Source organism: Schistocerca nitens, chromosome 1 (assembly GCF_023898315.1).
Source record: "Schistocerca nitens isolate TAMUIC-IGC-003100 chromosome 1, iqSchNite1.1, whole genome shotgun sequence".
In the NCBI taxonomy this organism is placed as follows: Eukaryota; Metazoa; Arthropoda; class Insecta; order Orthoptera; family Acrididae; genus Schistocerca; species Schistocerca nitens.
In genome coordinates this window covers 823,115,424-823,136,257 of record NC_064614.1, presented here as the reverse complement: position 1 = coordinate 823,136,257, position 20,834 = coordinate 823,115,424, and the positions used below count along the sequence as shown (strand labels likewise).

The 20,834-nt window shown below is 45.1% G+C and overlaps 1 protein-coding gene across 1 annotated transcript in view; it reads right to left on the bottom strand.

Annotated features, from left to right (window-relative positions):
• Window positions 1-20,583, bottom strand: part of LOC126205078 (facilitated trehalose transporter Tret1-like) — a 35,556-nt gene extending 14,973 nt beyond the window's left edge. Inside the window, exons 1-3 of the mRNA XM_049938869.1 lie at window positions 20,508-20,583; window positions 7,230-7,510; window positions 582-1,139 (exon numbers count right to left, since the gene is read on the bottom strand). Of these exons, the coding sequence (XP_049794826.1) occupies window positions 582-1,139; window positions 7,230-7,510; window positions 20,508-20,583 (915 nt within the window). The remainder of the gene's footprint in view (window positions 1-581; window positions 1,140-7,229; window positions 7,511-20,507) is intronic.
• Between the last annotated feature and the right edge of the window lie 251 nt (window positions 20,584-20,834).

Genomic DNA, 20,834 nt, shown 5'->3' with positions numbered 1-20,834 from the left:
ACCGATCTAACAACAGCGCCAGATTTTGTTGTGTTGGCCGGCCGGTGTGGCCGACCGGTTCTAGGCGCTTCAGTCTGCAACCGCGCGACCGCTACGGTCGCAGGTTCGAATCCTGGCTCGGACATGGATGTGTCTGATGCCCTTAGGTTAGTTACGTTTAAGTAGTTCTAAGCTATAGGGGACTGATGACCTCAGATGTTAAGTCCGATGGTGCTCAGAGCCATTTGAAACATTGTTTTTTGTACGTCTCCAGTTTACCCAGATGTGGACAGTTGTTGCATCCAGTGGAATTTTCATTACTCTTCTGTGTGCTTCACTGCCCTCTAAGTCTAAATATTCCGCGTTTTTCGTGTTCTTCCTATCGTACAACTATCACAAATATTTGGTTGTTGTTCTATACGTAAGTAGCAAGTTACGATTCCAATTATGGAAATTCATCATGGAAGCATGAAGACGGAACTGCTCGCCAAAAACGGCAAATATTAGACGGGTTCTATCTGCCAAATTAACTGAAATCAACCCGCAAAATCTGCAATATGTTTCGGAAGTTACGCAAACATATAAACTGTAAATATAATAACCTGGAATATGTCGACGGTGTAGAAGAGTATGGCGTCTATGCCACTAAGCTGCTGGAAAGCCATGAGCGAGAAGACCAAGATGCAGGCGCGCGCCGTGGGCTTCTTCTCGGAAAGCGCCTGGGCGCTGCGCTGCGCCTCCTGCCAGCGCTGACCCTGCCCCTCCCGGTGGCGCTGCTGCTGCTTCAGCTGCTGCGTCTCCGTCAGCACGGGCACCAGCTCGGCAGAGCCGTGGTCCAGCCGCAGCCAGGCGGCCGCCCGCTGCGCCTCGTCGTGCTTGCCGCGGCCGCGCAGGTACTCGGGGGACTCCGGCATCGTGAAGAAGGCGACGCAGAAGCAGAGCGGCAGCGCGGCCATGGCGGCCGTCAGCCAGCGCACGGGCAGCACGATGCCCAGCCCGTACACCAGCAGCAGGCCGGCGGCCAGCATGAGGTCGAGCAGCGTGCCCAGCGCGCCGCGCACCTCCAGCGCCGCAACCTCCTCGGCGTACAGCGGCGCGATGGTCGTCACGCCGGCCGACGCCAGGCCGCACACCAGCCGACCGACCATCAGCAACGAAACCTGACGACAGAACAGGCTCTTCTCGGAATCCAAAATTCTACTGAAACGTCCGTGTTTGTGGAGAACTGTAGACGCAGACGTGTTTTTCGAAGTTTTTGCTGTTAGGTCTTGCGAGGCCAATATAGGAGCTACTTGTTGAGAAGTAGTGGCACCGGTCACGAGAGCTGAAGACGGCCGGGAGAGTGGTGTGCTGACCACATGCTCCTCCATAGCCGCATCTGGTGCCACCTTAGGGTGAGGACGACACGGCGGCAGGTCGTTACCGCTGGGCCTTCAAGGCCTGTTCGGACAGTTAATCGCGAGGGTTTGGGTGGATTCTCCCACACACAGTCGAGAATTTATATATAAAATGAAAAGATCGTGTGGCATTGTTGGCTAGTAAGTTCCATCGGGGGAAGTTCGGCCGTGGGTTGCAAGTGTTATCTCAGGTGACGCCAAATTCGGCGACTTGTCTGTCGGTGAATATGTTGATGAGGACAACACAACACCCAGTCCACGATCGGAGAAAATTTGGGAATCGAACTCGAGCCCATTGCATGGGAAGCAAACACGTTACCACTCAGTTAAGCAGGCAGGTGGACGAAAATTTAGAAAAATTGCCTGAAACGTCGATAATAGCGGACACTTTTTTGTAGGCTACAGTCTCTCTCATTCAGCGACATCTCTGTTTGTGTTGGTTTGGATCCCATGACTTTCACTTGAATATGGAATCGATCACTTCAGGAACTCCGAAGTCAGTGCTATGAAGAATTAAAACCCTAAAGAGCGTCAAAGCTCCAGGCCCGGACGGCATTATAGCGGAAGTAGTGCAATTCCTCGCCTCGCCCCCCCCCCCCCCCCCCCCTCCTCCTAGTTGGTTGCGCCTCTCACTAAGTTCGATAATGAGTGCTAGAGGCTCAAGAAATTCCCTTCTATATGGAAAAAAGCAAATGTGGCGATTATAAAGAAAGGTCCAGACAAAGACCAGAGAGAGGTAAAATCGCACAGGCCCATCTGTTTGCAGGACCTGCTGGAGAATCTTTTTCAGAGGCTGCTGGCAGACAGACCGAGAGCACACCGTGTGCTGTGTGGGATGAATGACAGAGAGTTCGGCTTTCGGTGGGGGCGATCGGCGTCTGATGCAATCGCCCTGGCGGCTGAGGTCTGTGGCTCAGTCGCACACAAGTACATATTCGGCATCATGGAGGATGTCGGTGGCGCCTTTGACAGACTGTGGTGGCCTTCGCTCTTCTCCTGCCTACGGGAGAAGGAGTGCCCTCGGTCGCTATAAGGCTGTCTTAGGATCTATTGTGAAGAAAGAGAGGTCTAGCTATCGACCCATAGCGGGAAAATCGTAAAAAGATAGCAAAGGGGTGTCCAGAGGACTCTGTCCTGGAGCCACTCTTGTGGGATGTCACCATTTAACCTCTTCAGGACAGATGTAACAATAGTGATGATGTGCTATAGGTCACAGCCTACGCAGACGACCTCCCCCTGCTGGTTGGCGGTGGTATTAGCGAAGAATTGGAGCCAAAAGTGGAAAGGGCCATGTAAATCTTGACAGCGTCGTTCTGCAGGGAAAATATGACGGTAGTACCCAGCAAGTCCATTTACCTACTACTGAAAGGACAACCCACCAGAAATCCCACTGTCAGAACAGACGGCTCACAAGTTCATTGGCGCCGCGAGGCCCGATACTTGGGAGTAGTCGTCGACGAGAAGTGGAACTACGCGACACAACAGACACCGTAATCCAGATTCAAAATGGTTCAAATGGCTCTGAGCACTATGGGACTTAACATCTGAGGTCATCAGTCCCCTAGAACTTAGAACTACTTAAACCTAACTAACCTAAGGACATCACACACATCCATGCCCGAGGCAGGATTCGAACCTGCGACTGTAGCAGTCGCACGGTTCCGGACTGCGCGCCTAGAACCGCGAGACCACCGCGGCCGGCCCGTAATCCAGAGGTCGCTGGAATTGGTCATAAACGTTTCCACCTGCCAGTGGACCTGATAAAGCTGTACCATAACAGCATCCTAACATCCATCGTAAGGAAGGGTTCGGAAATCTGGGCACACAGGCTCACGAGGGTCATGCCTGCAATTAGAAGGGTGCAGCGGAATATGCTCCTGCGCTCGGTAGGGACATACAGAACAACTCTTGGGGGGGGGGGGGGGGGCGAGGGGTACTGTTAGTGTTAATGGGTCTTGGTATAAAGATCAGGGAGGAGGCAGCTTGGTTCTGGGCAAAGAAAGAATAAGAGAGAAAATAGTTCAAATAATGGGAGTCCACTAGGAGACAAAGCCAAAATCAAAAGATGGGGTGAGAAACCATGGCAGGAGCAGTGGGATGGGGATGAAACCGGGTCCAGAACTTATAAGTTGCTGCGAAACATCAGGGAGCTCCAGCAGCTCAGGTATTTCAAACCAATCAGAGGACTGCTGCACTTTCTTAGTGGACATGGACCGTATCCGGCATATCTATACCGGTTCTGGAAGCGGGCTACACCATCGTGTGATTGTGGCGCCATAGAGGTCACTCCAGACCATCTCAGGCAACAATTACCCAATCGTGACACGCACGATCTGCTCAAGCAACAGCACACATTCCAAACACTTAATGAACTCTCAAACGAAATCCCAAATAAGTCTTAAGGGAATTCCTAAGGAACAATCATAATTAGGTTATCACACCAATCTAGACTCCGTGCACATGTCCTGATCTCCCGGGGCGCGGACTTGGCTAGCCGCCTCACGTCTGGGAGCCTCCACGTCTCCGATTTAGGGGGAGGGTGCGTAAAACACCGATTATGACAAAGCACTAAATGTGATAGTAGTGATAAGAATTTTAGGTTAGGCGTCGGTTAAGACAGGATAAACTGTCAGTATAAAACTGCAGCGAATTCAAGATCTTGGGCCAGCGGTGTGCCAGGGGCATGCCCACTCGGATTAGCTCGGTGGGCATGGCCCATAATGTAGGTTTGTACATCACGCTCGCACACATGGAACGTTGCCGATAGCATAGAATTAGGAAAAGACATCAACGTATTAACCTTGTAGGTAGCTCAGAAAGTCAAAGTAACATGTAGAATCAGTAATGATAGCATAGTGGAATAATAACATAACAGCGCACAACCTGTAGTAAAATAATGCAGCTGCAGTAATTGTAAGGAATATGTAGAATTTGGGTATCAATTGTTTGTTTTGAATAAAGAGATTATTAACAAAAAAGAAAGAAAATACAGAATGTCGAACAGCCCCACGTAACTAACGCCCGAAACGACAGACAAAGTGTGGTATCTTACTTCCATGTCACACACATGAAGTCTGGAAATAAGCTTGTGTACAGCAAGACAGGTATCCCCATGGACCGTGCGACGTATTGAGTAACAGGTGCTGTTGTAGATCATAGATTTTTTCCAGAACGAATCGCCCACACTTGGCTACTCCAAGTGAACCATTACATCGAGCAGATACGAAGAAATACGTTAAGAAACAGTATAACAAATTTAGGATTGCGGGTTCTGACACTCATGAAACTGTGAATTGAAATATCACAATTTCTGGTCGATTACATATATATTAAAAAGGAACATAAATTTAAAATAGAAATTTTCCCACTAAATTATTTATGCGCAAAATTTTGAAACTTGCACTATCTTCTGGAAGAACAGAAACCACGACTATGTTGTTGTAATTTAACCCGACCCAAAAGAAACTATGGCCATTAAAGAAAAATTAAAGAAAAACACCAAAACTGCAATGAAATCCAAGTATATTTAAATATGAAAATTTAATTAACGTACAAAATGTTAAATACTTAACCTTACACAAATTAGAAAGAGCCATCATAGTTACTCAAGGTAACTATTTACTGAAACTAGAATTTATTTTATTAAGGTTGTGTTTTAACTTTACTTGTAATATAAGAAACGCGTTAAATAACATTAGTACTTCCAAAAAGAGTACAAATTAGTCGTTTACAGAAGCATGCATAAATTTATAGAGCTTCACTAATTTCTTGCTTTTCTCTCCTAAAACATTTCTTAATTTTTCACAGCTGGCCGCTGTGGCCGAGCGGTTCTAGGTACTCCAGTCTGGAACCACGCTGCTGCTACGGTCGCAGGTTTGCATCCTGCCTCGGGCATGGATGTGTGTGATGTCTTTAGGTTGGTCAGGTTTAAGTAGTTCTAAGTCCAGGGGACTGATGACCTAAGATGTTAAGTCCCACAGCGCTTAGAACCAAATTTGCCCAAACAAGCCCTTGAGTATATCACAAAGGATTTATTTGGAGTGCTCTGTTACGTTTTATACAGATATATATCAATTACTAATGAAGATGCGTAGGCAATCATATTGGAAGATAATTGCATCTTGTAAAATTTGGGATCTGTGGCATAAGATCATTCTTTCTCTTTTCCCAACCTTATTGTTGATGGTGATTCCAAAAGTAATTATGGACGTCACCAAAAGGCATCGTTACACTCATATATGTTACTTACTCTTTCCGTAGATTACCGAAAGCAGCCAAACAGCCATATGTTAACAAATCTATTAGAAGCTGTCGTATTTTTATGATACTATCTTCATCATCTGTGATACAGCAACTACTTTTCTCCATACATTTTAAATGAATTTCCGAAACACGCTGCACAAAGCATAGCTGTCATTTGATTTACTTCACAATCAATAAGAAAATCGACAAAAATCCAATGAAATCCACAAAAACTCATTTTAACACTTTTGCTGTTAGAGATGTGCTCTCTGCATTTCGTGCTAAGGGGGCCTATTGTTACGGCTCTGCTCTCGCAAATGCTGGTGTCTGTACTTGGGGACGGCGTTTTGGCACATATGAAATACTTATCTGATTTTTCGAAAAATGTTGTATAAAAAAATTGATTTTTGCGTATCTTACAATCTGGTATCTTCCCTCAATAAAGGACTGAATTCCTTTTTGTTATATAGCATAGTTACTGGATATGTCAATTTAAGTAAAACAATGCACAAAATTTTAAAGGTTTTGCAGAGGTAAAAACGCATTGTGTAAACTTTGAAAATATCTATGAGCACTATGGGACTTAACATCTGACGTCGTCAGTCCCCTAGAACTTAGAACTACCTAAACATAACTAACCTAAGGAGATCACACACATCCATGCCCGAGGCAGAATTCGAACTTGCGACCATAGCGGTCGCGCCGTTCCAGACTGAAGCCCCTAGAACCGCTCGGCCACAATGGCGGCCTGTGTAGACTTTGAGTATGGATGTTCTTAGTTCATACACTGCAGCGACTGAAATGTAGATATGATACCAGAATATTATTTAAATTGAGAACAGAATGATACCTCATTTCGTTCTCGAATTACTGGATTTAATACCCGATGGACGGCCGTGGCCAGACGCGCTCATTCACATTTCTGTGCATTGCTAATCGTCTGTTCGTAACAATAGTAATATCTCGTTAAACAATTCAAGATATTGAAAAGAGGTTCTTTGTGAGGCACATTTATTGTATGATAAACATTCTAAACTCTTTTATTCAGCGCGTTATGGAAGTAGCTTTTCGGCAGCAGTGAGAAGTCGACTGCGCAGGAGGCAAACAGACGTCCATTGCTCTGTAGGAAAACCCGAGCAGCTCACGTATGCACATCCACAGCAGCTGGCGAGGGGCGTGAGGAAGACGGTCTGTGGCGCGCATGTCACAGCACACGGCTCTGCAGGTCTTCCGAGTACCAGCAGGAAGCGAGTAACGTTTTCAGACCAGTTTAAGAATTCTTGACTGCGCCGTTAAATGCATGCACGCTGTCGACAGCACACGACAGATAGCGAGTATCTTTTCAGTTACACGCTGATGTCCGGTGGGCAAGACAAGGTAACTAGTGTGACGTCACAAGTTCGTTACAGGTCGTGTATTTCTCGTTGGCCCAAGCACCTGGGGAACGGGGTAGCGGGGTAGCAGGGGTAGCAGGACGTGTATGTACGTCCACAGCACCGAAAGGATTAACCGACTGGTGTTTAAAAAAAAAAAAAAAAAAAAAACTTTTTTTTCCAGCCCTGTCAACCCATCCAACCTGTCAAAGTGTGTGTGTGTGTGTGTGGTACTGACCCACTCGTGGAAGAGCAGCAGCAGCCATCCGACGCAGAGCAGTGCGCCGAAGGCGAGCAGCGGCAGGCGTCGGCCGTAGCGGTGCGTGAGGAATCCGGCGGGCAGCGAGCCGGCGAGCGCGCCGAGCGGCAGCAGCGCGCCCACCCAGGCGCCCTGCGCCGCGGTCAGCGGCTCGCCCTCCACCAGCCCGGCGCCTGGCTGCTCCAGCAGCCGCTCCAGCTCGGGCAGCACCGGCGCCGTCCAGCCCATGGCGCAGCCCACGCACAGCGTGCTCAGGTTAGCTGCCGGCATCCGAACACACGAGTGTCACGCCCAGAGAGGTACACTCGGACTGTATGTGGTTTTGCTAGTACGATATCTTTAGTGAAATGAAAATGTCCAAATCTGACATCCAGTCCATAGCACTCGTTATCACTTACAAGGAGACGGACGACCGTGGGGTCCAGGATTTGTCCCAAATTTTGTGTGGTGGAAGAGGACGCCTAACACCTCACGTGGTTAAAATATTAGGACGCACTACTCGGAAAATCCCGAGAAAAATCGATCCAAAGTTTCTTAGTGCCTTATCAGTATAAAATGTTAGCCCATTGCCAAGCCGCCGTCTGACCTACATGGTTAGCGGTCGGACCCTTACCGCAGATGTCTCGGGTTTGATTCCTCCCTCGGCACTTTTTTTTTCTTTTCTTCTGTTGCTTGCAAAATTGCAGCGCATTGTTACAGGAGAATCGCGAAATTAATTCCCTTGAAGACTGCGTAAAAATACATTCTGTAATTCACCATCAGTTATCGTCACCAATGTTCCGAGACATGATTCAATATGTCTGGTTTGCCTCAAAATTATCAGAAACACAAAACATTTTCGTAAATGTTAATGGGTCATATTTTTGTACAGATTTATTGCAAACGCCCTGTGATTGTACAAAATCCGCTTTTATATGTTGCGCAAGATGTCGAAAAAATTATTGCTTTGTTTGTTGTTACAATAATTACCACTACGGTTCTTGTTTATAATTATTATATGTATAAAAACTGAATGTTTCCCAATCGGATTTGTTATTCTGATTAAAAACCCAATGATTCTCCTTATACACTTTACAATGGAAAATGGAAAACCCACTGCCATGAATTGTGTTGTTGGACAAAAAGAAAATAATTTTTATTCAATAATGTAACTAACTTGTTAAAGATAATATAGGTTTAAAAACTTTCTGAATAATTGGTGGAATAGCAAAAGAGAATGAAATAAGAAAAAAAAGTGGTAGAGGAAGAATAGAAACCGAGCCCTCTGGCGTAAGAGGCCGAGCCGTTAACTTCTAGGCCAGAAGGCGGCTCGGCAATGAACGTACATTTTATACTCATAAGGCACTTAAGAAATTTTGGATCGATTTTTCCCGGGATTTTCCGGGTAGTCCGTCCTATTATTTTAACCACGTGAGGTGTTAGGGGTCCTCTTTCACCACACAAAATTTCGGCCAAATCCCCGACCCCACGCTCGTGCCGTTTCCTTGTTAGTATAGTGTCCTAAGATCGTCGTCAGACGCTCCAAAGACGCACTCGTTAACAATAGTTCTATTGTGTGCTTCTTCTCTCTGCAGCCGCAGTCGGCAGGTGAACCGGAACCCTACTTCTTCAAGGTGTGATCACTCCCCCCTTGACCCTTCCTCAAGCAGTTCAGCTTAACCCAGATTTGAAGGGATAGTTGGAATCCCTCAACCCTCTTTGCTCGATCTAGCGATGCCAGTTATCGCTGAAACCCAGTTATCGATTATACTGGCAGGTGTTGACAGATGTGAAAATTACCGAACTATTAGTTTAATAAGTCACGGCTGCAAAATACTAACGCGAATTCTTTACAGACCAATGGAAAAACTAGTAGAAGCTGACCTCGGGGAAGATCAGTTTGAATTCTGTAGAAATATTGGAACACGTGAGGCAATACTGACCCTACGACTTATCTTAGAAGCCAGATTAAGGAAAGGCAAACCTACGTTTCTAGCATTTGTAGACTTCGAGAAAGCTTTTGACAATGATGACTGGAAAACTCTCTTTCAAATTCTAAAGGTGGCAGGGGTAAAATACAGGGAGCGAAAGGCTATCTACAATTTGTACAGAAACCAGATGGCAGTTATAAGAGTCGAAGGACATGAAAGGGAAGCAGTGGTTGGGAAGGGAGTGAGACAGGGTTGTAGCCTCTTCCCGATTTTATTCAATCTGTATATTGAGCAAGCAGTGGAGGAAACAAAAGAAAAATTCGGAGTGGGTATTAAAATCCATGGAAAAGAAATAAAAACTTTGAGGTTCGCCGATGACATTGTAATTCTGTCAGAGACAGCAAAGGACTTGGAAGAGCAGTTGAACGGAATGGATAGTGTCTTGAAAGGAGGATATAAGATGAACATCAACAAAAGCAAAACGAGGATAATGGAATGTAGTCGAATTAAGTCGGCTGATGCTGAGGGAATTAGATTAGGAAATATGACATTTAAAGTAGTAGAGGAGTTTTGCTATTTGGGGAGCAAAATAACTGACGATGGCCGCAGTATAGAGGATATAAAATGTAGACTGGCAATGGCAAGGAAAGCGTTTCTGAAGAAGAGAATTTTGTTAACATCGAGTATAGATTTAAGTGTCAGGAAGCCGTTTCTGAAAGTAGTTGTATGGAGTGTAGCCATGTATGGAAGTGAAACGTGGACGATAAATAGTTTAGAACAGAAGAGAATAGAAGCTTTCGAAATGTTGTGTTACAGAAGAATGCTGAAGATTAGATGGGTAGATCACATAACTAATGAGGAGGTACTGAACAGGATTGCGGAGAAGAGAAGTTTGTGGCACAACTTGACTAGAAGAAGGGACCGGTTGGTAGGACATGTTCTGAGGCATCAAGGAATCACCAATTTAGTATTTGAGGGCAGCATGGAGGGTAAAAATCGCAGAGGGAGACCAAGAGATGAATACACCAAGCAGATTCAGAAGGATGTAGGTTGCAGTAGGTACTGGGAGATGAAGAAGCTTGCACAGAATAGAGTAGCATGGAGAGCTGCATCAAACCAGTCTCAGGACTGAAGACCATAACAACAACAGATTACATAGGTTTTAGATTATCTCGGGTTTCTTCCAGACGAGTTTAACCTGCTGTTAAAACCACTCAAACAACAGGCTTTTTCTATTTTTATTCCTATTATTTCCTGTACTAAATGTACAAATCGAACAAATGATAATTAATTGAAACCCTCAGCTGCCGACAGGTGTTGTTGATATACCTCGATGGGAACGGCTGAAAATGTGTGCCCCGTCCCGGACTCGTACCCGGTATCTCCTGCTTGCATGGCGGACGCTCTATCCGTCTAGGCCACCAAGGACGCAGATGAATAGCGAGACTGCAGGGACTTATCCCTTGCACGCTTCTCGTGAAACCCACATTCCCAACTGTCCACAATCTACATACGTAATGTTCCTGACAGTTACTATCTACATATACAGATAGAATGACTACCCGGCCATTGACCTTCGTCTGTGCGAATGCGCACAGGTTGCCCGAACTCTTACGGGAATCGTCCCCTTAGCGCGCTCGAGTAATGAGTGAATGGGCAAATATCTGTTAGGAAGTATGTAGATTGTTGGCAGTTGGGAATGTGGGTCTCACGGGAAGCGTACAAGGTGCAAGGCATAAGTCTCTGCAGTCGCACTATTCATCTGTGTCCTTGGTGGCTCAGATGGTTGCCGGCACGGTAACTCAGCGTGTTCGGTCAGAGGGTTAGCTGCCCTCTGTAATAAAAAAACTGAGTTAATGGATCAACGACGAACTGAAACGGGTGTCTTGCGACGGCCGCCCCGAGCAGATACAACGAACAAAATGAGATTAATAAAAAAAAAAAAAAGATGGATAGAGCATCTGCCATGCAAGCAGGAGATCCCGGGTTCGAGTACCGGTCGGGGCACAGACTTTCAGCTGTCCCCACGGAGGTATATCAACAACACCTCTCGGAACATGAGGGTTTCAATTAATCATTATTTATTCTTGAGAAGCTGCACGTTCATCAATGGTATCTGTTCTTTCGAGAACAGTTACTATCTTCATATTTAAAACGAACGAAGATTGAAAAATTTCGACACTGTGAGTTCCAAGATACTTTGAATCAAAATATGGAAATTTAGACCGTCCGCCATTCACCGCTTTTATCGAAAAGTGATAAGTGATTGAACACCGCAAAAAAAGAAGATATTTTCACCAGTATTCTCATGCTGATTCTAATTTTTTTGAAACTCTGCTCGAAAATCATGTTGTCATCGGGGATCGGACCACTACTGGGGCATTACGAATAGTGAGTGCTAAAGGGTGAAAAATGAGGCTGAAGAACTCTGTTTATCGTGTTAATTTGTCCGCTTTCAGGCGCTACAAGGAGATAAAGGCTTATTATGTAGACACAAGCAGCAGGTCAGCTACATTTTTATTGTGTAGTATGACTGAATTATTGTTAAATTTTTTATTTATTGCTGTTGCCATAATCCCGTTCCTCTTTTATTATTTCATATAAATGGCAAACAAATCTTGAAAGCAAATGAAATCCTTAAAGCAAATTGTACTTCATTGATACATCATTTCGTAAGAATCTTGCCAGCCTAGGGTAGTTGCTCTTCTGCAATACAACTGATGTCCAGCGATGACAGCGAGAAAATACCACGTAGACCAGGTAGGGACAAGTTTTGCACTCTGCACGTACAAGCGTACCATAAGACACGACACACTGCAACAGGGAAAGTAATGTCTCTGAAATGCTGTACCAATTCTTATGCTATGTGTTTGTTGGTCGTTTCTGCCGGCATTGTTATTAAAACACAACTGATCGCTTTTCCGATTTTCCTTAATAGCAGAACGGTTCAAACCTGCCCAAATCCTAAAATAAAAATTATCCAGTTTTTGGAAGGTTTACTTAAAAACGAAAAATTTGAGCACTGCTGCTAAGGCTAACTGATATTCCGGATTTTTTGCTCAATTGTTAGCACAAAAAAAAACACATGCTATAACCGAGAGCAAACTAAAAACGAAAAATACCGATTATTCAGAACAAAACTAAGATACCTGTATTGGTTTTAATCGGTCGGTTTTTCGCATCCACAGCTGGAAAGAGGTGAGACCTATTGGGTGGATGTTTGTTTGAGGTTTGCTTGATTTCCGACGAGTTGTTGGTGGATTTTGCACGGCATCGTACAAAGGAGAGCTCTTATGAGATGTGGTTCTTGAACAAGTTTATCTTAGCTGTTTCCCTCCTTACATATTGCAGAGCAGAATTTGCTAGGACAGGTAACGATTGTATGGGTGTAGATCTAACATTATCAGTGATGGGTGTTATGGCTTAATTAAGCTATACATCAGTCTCTGTTATGTGGACACTGTTTCCCCACGCAGGACTGCAACATTGTCATGTGCTGGTCCAGTTTCACTTCCTTGACGGTCTGACAATTGTTTCACTGAAACAACTTTTGCTAGACAAGATCTTTAGGCCCCTATCCTTTATCTAGGTCCACAATCTCCCCAGCAACCCAGCTCATCTGATGCATCCTAAACAAACCTATTGTGATAAAGTTATGTAGCAAGTTAACTTTCATAACGAATTCAAAACTGGGAAAGCCCTCTCTATTCACAATATTGTTGCTCCAGCCTTACTCGTCCGTATGTTTCTACATTCCCATTAATCATTATCCATTGTGCTCTTATTTACCACTGTAGGTACCACAAGAACCTACTTGACTCCATATCCAACCATGCCCATCAGTGCAAAAAGTTTCAAAACTGAATTCACAAAAAATTGAGAAACATTAAGATAATGGTTTTAATGCGTCACGTTGAAAATTACATGCCTCGTACTGCAAAGTAAACATATACCAGTGTGCAATTAGTTGATTTAGTGCCCAGATAAACGAAATGGAAAGTTACTAAAATGTAGACTTTCACGGCCGGAAATATCATGTCCATTATAATTATCCGGGCTGTTATGCCGTGGTCGGTTGATGAATTCTGTGTAGCGAGCCAGTGGGTGTGTTGGACCTTCCATCGAGCTACGGACCCCCTTGAAGATGTCTCCCGCAGTCGGAGACGAAACGTTGGGAATCGACACAGAATTCATCAACCGACCACGGCATAACAGCCCGGATAATTATAATGGACATGAAATGGGAAGTATTCAAAATGTTCCTAAATCGAACACATGCTACAATCAACTTGAACAGTGGCACAAATAACTGATCCGGAAAGTGTCTAAATAAGACTAAGTAGCTTGTGCACCAACTACCCCTGCTATAAAGACATGTGAGAGCTTCACACTCGTCACCAACTCTGCATCCCTTACATCTTTACAAACAGTGCCTGACAACAGCACACAACGGAAACTCGTCACAATCAAGCAAACAACCTAGAAATGCAGCTGCTGTTATTTATTATGCTAGGGTCACCTAACCACAGGGAAGTTGTGGGACGTTAGGGATCTCAAATGTAACTCAGATCGAGAACAGAAAATTTTTTACTTAACCTAATGAAATAAATAAACGTCGTGTGACTAGGGCCTCCCGTCGGGTCGACCGTTCGCCAGGTGCGAGTCTTTCGATTTGACGCCACTTCGGCGACTTGCGCGTCGATGGGGATGAAACGATGGTGATTAGGACAACACAACACCCAGTCCCTTGGCGGAGAAAATCTCCGACCCAACGGGGAATTGAACCCGGGCCCTTGAGATTGACAGTCTGTCGCGCTGACCACTTAGCTACCGGGGGACGGACACCTAATGAAATGAACAGCTAACAGTGAACAGTACACAGCTCTCTTCTCTCCTGAACTCTCCCAGTTCCCAAGCTCCACACAGGGGAAAGACTGTACATTCCTGCCACTGTGGTGGACGAATAAGCTTCCTTTTCCGCGTTGAAAACAGGGAAAAGCAGCAGAAACTCCCCACTCAAATTTTGCAACAAGCATCATAACGATTGATGAGGTTTGGATTCGTTTCGAACAGTCTCTCTCCGTTGGCCTGCACTGTCCGCACCGCGTCTAGGGGCAGAGGTACGTTTCTGGATTGGAAAGCCAGTAATTTCGTAAGGAAGCAACGAATTTTCCCTCGCTAGGGAAACGCTCCTCTTAGATCTGCAGACAGAAAGGCAAACCTCACCCTCGAGCACCCTCTGCGGAAATCTGTGCCGACTAGCGGCAACGTACCAGAGCCAACTGGTTTGGTACCTGAAACTGCCCACAGCAAGCATTTCGGGAAACAGGATCAGTTCTGCAAAAAGTGGCTGCCACGCAGAAGATGCTCGTTCCCTGCTTTTCTTGACACATTGTGAACAGCCCCCTACCGACTCTAGAGCACCGCCGAGCCATGCATACTCACTCCTTCTGGCGAGATATCGAATACTTTCTGCTCCAGCAAAACGTACCAAGCTCACACATCGAGGTATCAGATAATCATAACAGAGCTGAAACTAAATCTCAAAGTGATAAGTGACAGTCATGTTACAAAGCGTTCTACAATCTCTGACAATAAAGTTTGGTGAATGAAGTCAGAACGGTCGATCGGGCAAAACTGGCGACTCACAATGCTTCACCTACGTAGCGGCCTGTATTGACAACTTGCCCCCACCGTAGTTCATTTGAGCGTCGTGTGTGTTCCGTGTTGGACTTGTTGGACAAAGTGCATGTTTAGTCCTTGGTTCTGACCTGAGAACAGGACAGTGAACTACCGAAGGATCAATTTAAAGATTTGTTTTAAACTTGGCAAGACACTGAAATAAACGCTTGCAATGCTGGTATGTGTTTATGGAGATCAAGCAGTGTCCATGAAGTGTGTGTGTACGAGTGGTTCGTCCGTTTTCGAGGAGGCTGGGAAAGTGTTTCTGACAATCGCCGTATCGGACAACCGGCGATCGCCGTCAGTGACGAAAACACTGAAAAAGTGAGGACATTAAACACGAACGACCGTCGCTCAACTGTGTGCATGATAGTGGATGAACTGCAGATGAACTGTGAATCCGTGCGACAAAATCTTACCCAGGGAAGAGGAAAACCTGTTGTCGTCTTCTGCCATATCACTTGAACGACGACCAGAAGCAGGCACGTTTAGAGGGTTCACAGGAATTTGTCGAAACGGTGGATGCGACACTCTATTTCTTGAATCGTATTGTCACTGAGGATGAAACCTGGTGTCTCCGGTACGACCCTGAAACGGAACGACATAGCATGGAATGGCGTTTCCGACATCACCTCGTCGGAAAAAGGTCAGAGCTGAAAAATCACGCAAAAAGCGGTGCTCATAATCTTTTTCGATAGTCAAGGCATTATCCACAAGGAATTTCTATCTCAGAGAATAAGTTGGCTCTTTGTTCACGGAAACCCTCGGCCACACACAGCCAATATCTTCAAACAGTCCCTGGCAAAAAAGGAGGTGGTGCAACTTGAACACCCACCATACTCGCCGGATCTCAATTCTCCAGACTTCTTCCTATTCCTTCGACTCATACTCGCATTGAAAGGAAAGAGATTTGGCGATATTCCTGACATCAAACGAAAGGTGATGCGGGTCTGGGACATCATCCCAAAGGAACACTGTGCAATGTTTCCAGGACATGTATCGCAGAGCTCAGCGGCGCGTAGCTATGGGAGGTGACTATTATGAAGGACAGTAAGATAACTGAAATTCGTAGCTCGTCTACGTTAATGTTACAGGACTATCCTCCAAACTCTATTGTCGTATGCCGGCCGAAGTGGCCGTGCGGTTCTAGGCGCTGCAGTCTGGAACCGCGAGACCGCTACGGTCGCAGGTTCGAATCCTGCCTCGGGCATGGATGTGCGTGACGTCCTTAGGTTAGTTAGGTTTAACTAGTTCTAAGTTCTGCGACCGCTACGGTCGCAGGTTCGAATCCTGCCTCGGGCATGGGTGTGTGTGGTGTCCTTAGGTTAGTTAGGTTTAAGTAGTTCTAAGTTCTAGGGGACTTATGACCTCAGCAGTTGAGTCCCATAGTGCTCAGAGCCATTTGAACCATTTTTTCTAAGTTCTAGGGGACTAATGACCTCAGAAGTTGAGTCCCATAGTGCTCAGAGCCATTTTTTCTATTGCCGTATCTTCAAAACATTCTCTAGAGTGTCTTGAAGACTACTGGTAAATGTTCCTACATTGCAATTAACGACACAGCAACGATCACACAGCGGTCGCACATCCCTTAAGTAAACCTGTCTGCACACAACTGACTGGTCCCGTGCTCATCTCCGGTTAACAGTTTTTAGTTCAAGCTGCCACCGCAGTTAGTGCACTGAGGCCGCTTACACGACAGCAGCAGAAGCAGTCTCGGGACTTTTCAGACGGAGGGATACACTAAGTACAAATACCTTACCTACAGCATGTACTGTACATAATGAGACAGCAAGACCCCCGCAATTGAGTCCGCAGCGCAGGTGTAGTCTCATCCACAAACCATATCCTAACTTGCAGTATACATGCCAATGTAGCATTTGTGAACTATCCCCTCTGAATTGCACCTACAACTGAAAGTCAAAATACTCTTCTCCAAGACAGAAATACTGTCCCTACCCATTCCACAGATACGCTATTCTACGCCAACAACTTGCTACATCTTATTCCCTCACTACAGGAAAATCATACGGTTTATAGCACGTCGTAATGCAGATCTCTTCGAATGACTCCCTATCATTCATCAAGAGACACTAGCTACCTATTCCACACTGGCCCACGTTACCTAAATGTCGCCTTCACGTTCTCCAAGAACCACGCTCATTTCACTTTCCCTTACTTACATACCATTGTCCCAGCTGTGGTCCTCTCCAACTCTACCACGAGTAACAGCTGCAAACCTGTTGTGCCAAATTCCTATCGCTAACGTAACTGGATCCCGTACTATTAAACTAAGAGTTAGAACAAAACTCACAAAAGTGTGTCTCCAAACTCCGTAAGAGCTCCCCGTCCCAATATACTTTACCAGCACTGTCAAAATTCCAAAATATAAATACAAGTTATTCATATTACAAAAAATACATATTGATTGTCCCTAGAAGAAATACTCAGTTCTCTAAACAGCGAAAAATAATAAAGAATATCAGACGATGTAATATATCTGAATCGACTTGGTTCTTCTGGTGACATTGTACTGTTCATAGTAAAGACAAATTAAAAAAAATTAATAATGGAATACCTTCTAAAACCGAGTTTGAAAGTGTCTATCCTCATATGCCCAAACAAATGTACAATCAACACAACAGAAAGGAAGCTGTATAAATGAATAACAAAGTCGTAGAACCAGTTGTTGAATTTTAGTAGTGTTTTTGAAAGAAACGACTGGTCGAACAGGAGAAGAGCAAAAATGGCTTCCAGTTATTTTTCTAAACTTAATAGGTTTTAAATTTTTTTGAAGTACTTTATCTTATTTCTATTGGATGCCAGCGATTCCGTTTACATTTTTTAATTTTTTTAATATAATTAAACAGTCCCAACCTTACAAAGATGTTCATTTAATTTACTAGTGACCATCTACGACCACTGTTCCTGTTATCATCAGACCGCTTACTCCATGGGAGTCTGCTGAAGCTGGCGTTTTTCAAAATTAAGTTTCTAGCATTCTGAAGTAAAACGTTTACAATCAGTTTTGACTTAGGCCAGCTACATATGGACGTTTCAAGAGAAAGCTTCTTAAAAACTAAGGTTTTTAGTGAGAAATAAGTAGATTGTTAGGAATCAATAAGATATACGAGAAAACAAATGAATCAGGGAGTAGACTGGAATCGAAAATGTTTCATATTTAACCTGATATGTACATGAGTGGAATATTTAGCCAGACGGATGGGTTAGTACTCGTCGATGGACCAAGCAAAATCTAGATCCCTGGAGATAAAGAAAGACTTAGTGGACGATATAATGAAGTATCGGTACGTGTCGTTTCGAAACACACGGGTGTAAAACATCTGGCTCTTGCATCCGTCATTGTTTACTGTCGTCCAAAGTGTTAGAACACGGGAGCGACGTCAGACAGAACATTTTATCGCAATTTGCATCCAAGGTGATTTGCTACGTGTAGCCGGCCGGAGTGGCCGAGCGGTTCTAGGCGCTTCAGTCTGGAACCGCGCGACCGCTACGGTCGCAGGTTCGAATCCTGCCTCGGGCATGGATGTGTGTGATGTCCTTAGGTTAGTTAGGGTTAAGCAGTTCTAAGTTTTAGGGGACTGATGACCTCAGCATCCCGTAGTGCTCAGAGCCATTTGAACCATTTTGTTACGTGTGAGTTTGCATACGATGCTTAAATACAGTGAGCAACTGCTTTAGCTGACGTGGAGCCAGTGGATTGGCAGCCAAAATACGGCTTGCGAGCTAAAACTTACAGCTTCAGTACTATTTATCAGCTGAACAAAATGTCAAATGTAGAAGGGTGAAAAGTCTTTCTTCAATGAACTCATTAGTATGTACTTGATAAAATAATCTAACTATAACTTTTGTAAAGTAATAAAAGATATTAACAACCGAAGCACTCTGTGCGTTCTCAGGTAGACACGAACAATGCCCCACAAAGTGCTCCGCGCCGGCAATTGGATCGGAGTACGCAGCTCACCGGCTGCGGTGTGGTTGCCTTTAGGCTCGAGTATTCGAACAGTGCACGCAATGCAGCGTCTCCTACCTTCCAAACTTCACAGAAGCCCTCCTGCAAACCAGAGGAGAACTTCTGTGAAGTTTGGAAGGTAGAAGACGAGGTACTGGCGGAATTAAAGCTGTGAGGACGGGGCGCGAGTCATGCTAGGGTAGCTCAGTTGGTAGAGCACTTGCCCGCGAAAGGCAAAGGTCCCGAGTCCGCCACACAGTTTTAACATGCCAGGAAGTTTCATAACTGGAATCCCTTGTAAAATGTGGATTATGTCACTTAATATTCTGGCTGTGCCTGACTATCCAAGTTACGTTTAGTAGCATTTCATTTCAGGTTGCAGTGCCTCATTAGTGTGGAAGGTTTCATTCAAAGTAATGTAAATCGTCGTAAAGGGCAGAAATCAGGTGAACCGATAATGAAAGTAATGGAAGGAAATATGTGAGTGGCTCGAAGACTTCTTAAGTAATAGAACCCAGTACGTTGTCCTCGATGGTTAGTGTTCATCGGAGGTGAGGGTATCATCTGGAGTGACCCAGGGAAGTGTGGTAGGTCCGCTGTTGTTTTCTATATACATAAATGATCTTTAGGATAGGGTGGATAGCAATGTGCGGCTGTTTGCTGATGATGCTGTGGTGTACGGGAAGGTGTCGTCGTTGAGTGACTGTAGGAGGATACAAGATGACTTGGACAGGATTCGTGATTGGTGTAAAAAATGGCACCTAACTCTAAATATAGATAAATGTAAATTAATGCAGATGAATTGGAAAAGGAATCCCGTAATGTTTGAATACTTCATTAGTAGTGTAGCGCTTGACACAGTCACATCGATTAAATATTTTGGCGTAACATTGCAGAGCGATATGAAGTGGGACGAGCATGTAATGGCAGTTGTTGGGAAGGCGGACAGTCGTCTTCGGTTCATTGGTAGAATTTTGGGAAGATGTGGTTTATCTGTAAAGGAGAGCGCTTATAAAACACTAATACGACCTATTCTTGAGTACTGCTCGAGCGTTTGGGATCCCTATCAGGTCGAATTGAGGGAGGACATGAAGCAATTCAGAGGCGGGCTGCTAGATTTGTTACTGGTAGGTTTGATCATCACGTGAGTGTTACGGAAATGCTTCAGCAACTCTGGTGGGTGTCTATGGGGGAAAGAAGGCGTTCTTTTCGTGAATCGCTACTGAGGAAATTTAGAGAACCAGCATTTGAGGCTGACTGCCGTACAATTTTACTGCCGCCAACTTATATTTCACGGAAAGACCACAAAGATAAGAGAAGAGAGATTAGGGCTCGTACAGAGGCATATAGGCAGTCATTTTTTCCCTCGTTCTGTTTGGGAGTGGAACAGGGAGAGAAGATGTTAGTTGTGGTACGAGGTACCCTCCGCCACGCACCGTATGGTGGATTGTGGAGTATGTATGTAGATGTAGATGTAGGAAAAGCCTAGAGGTGGACTGTACCCGGCAGTGGATGTCAGATGGCTAAAGACGATGAAAAGCTGACTTAACGATAACGGTCTTCAAAAACATCCTGAGTTGGCTGAATGGGTGCATAGCCAAAAACAAAATTAAGAAAATAAAATCCATATCCCCACGAGAGGAACTTGACATTCGTGTCCCTGGAACGAGTGACGGACTGTGCAGACGGACTCACCGATTGTGGCGGCGGCCACCTGCTGCCAGTGGATGCGGTCCTTGACGGGGGCCGAGCCCTCAACCCGCTTCGCCATGCTGCCGTGTGAAGACGTCAGCGGCCCGTGGTCGCTGTAGGTGCCGTCTCACGGCCTGTTCCAGAGTGACTGCCGGGCCTGCGCAACCAACATAAACACACACACACTCAGCTACCTGGTGTCCATTTGAACAACCTAGCAAGCTCTAATCAGCTAAAGAAAGCAAGCGGTGTACAGTATTGTTGGCTGAGAAATTCCAAGTGTTTGGTCAGCTGTTTAATCGACCGAATCACCGTCGGAAGTGTCACACG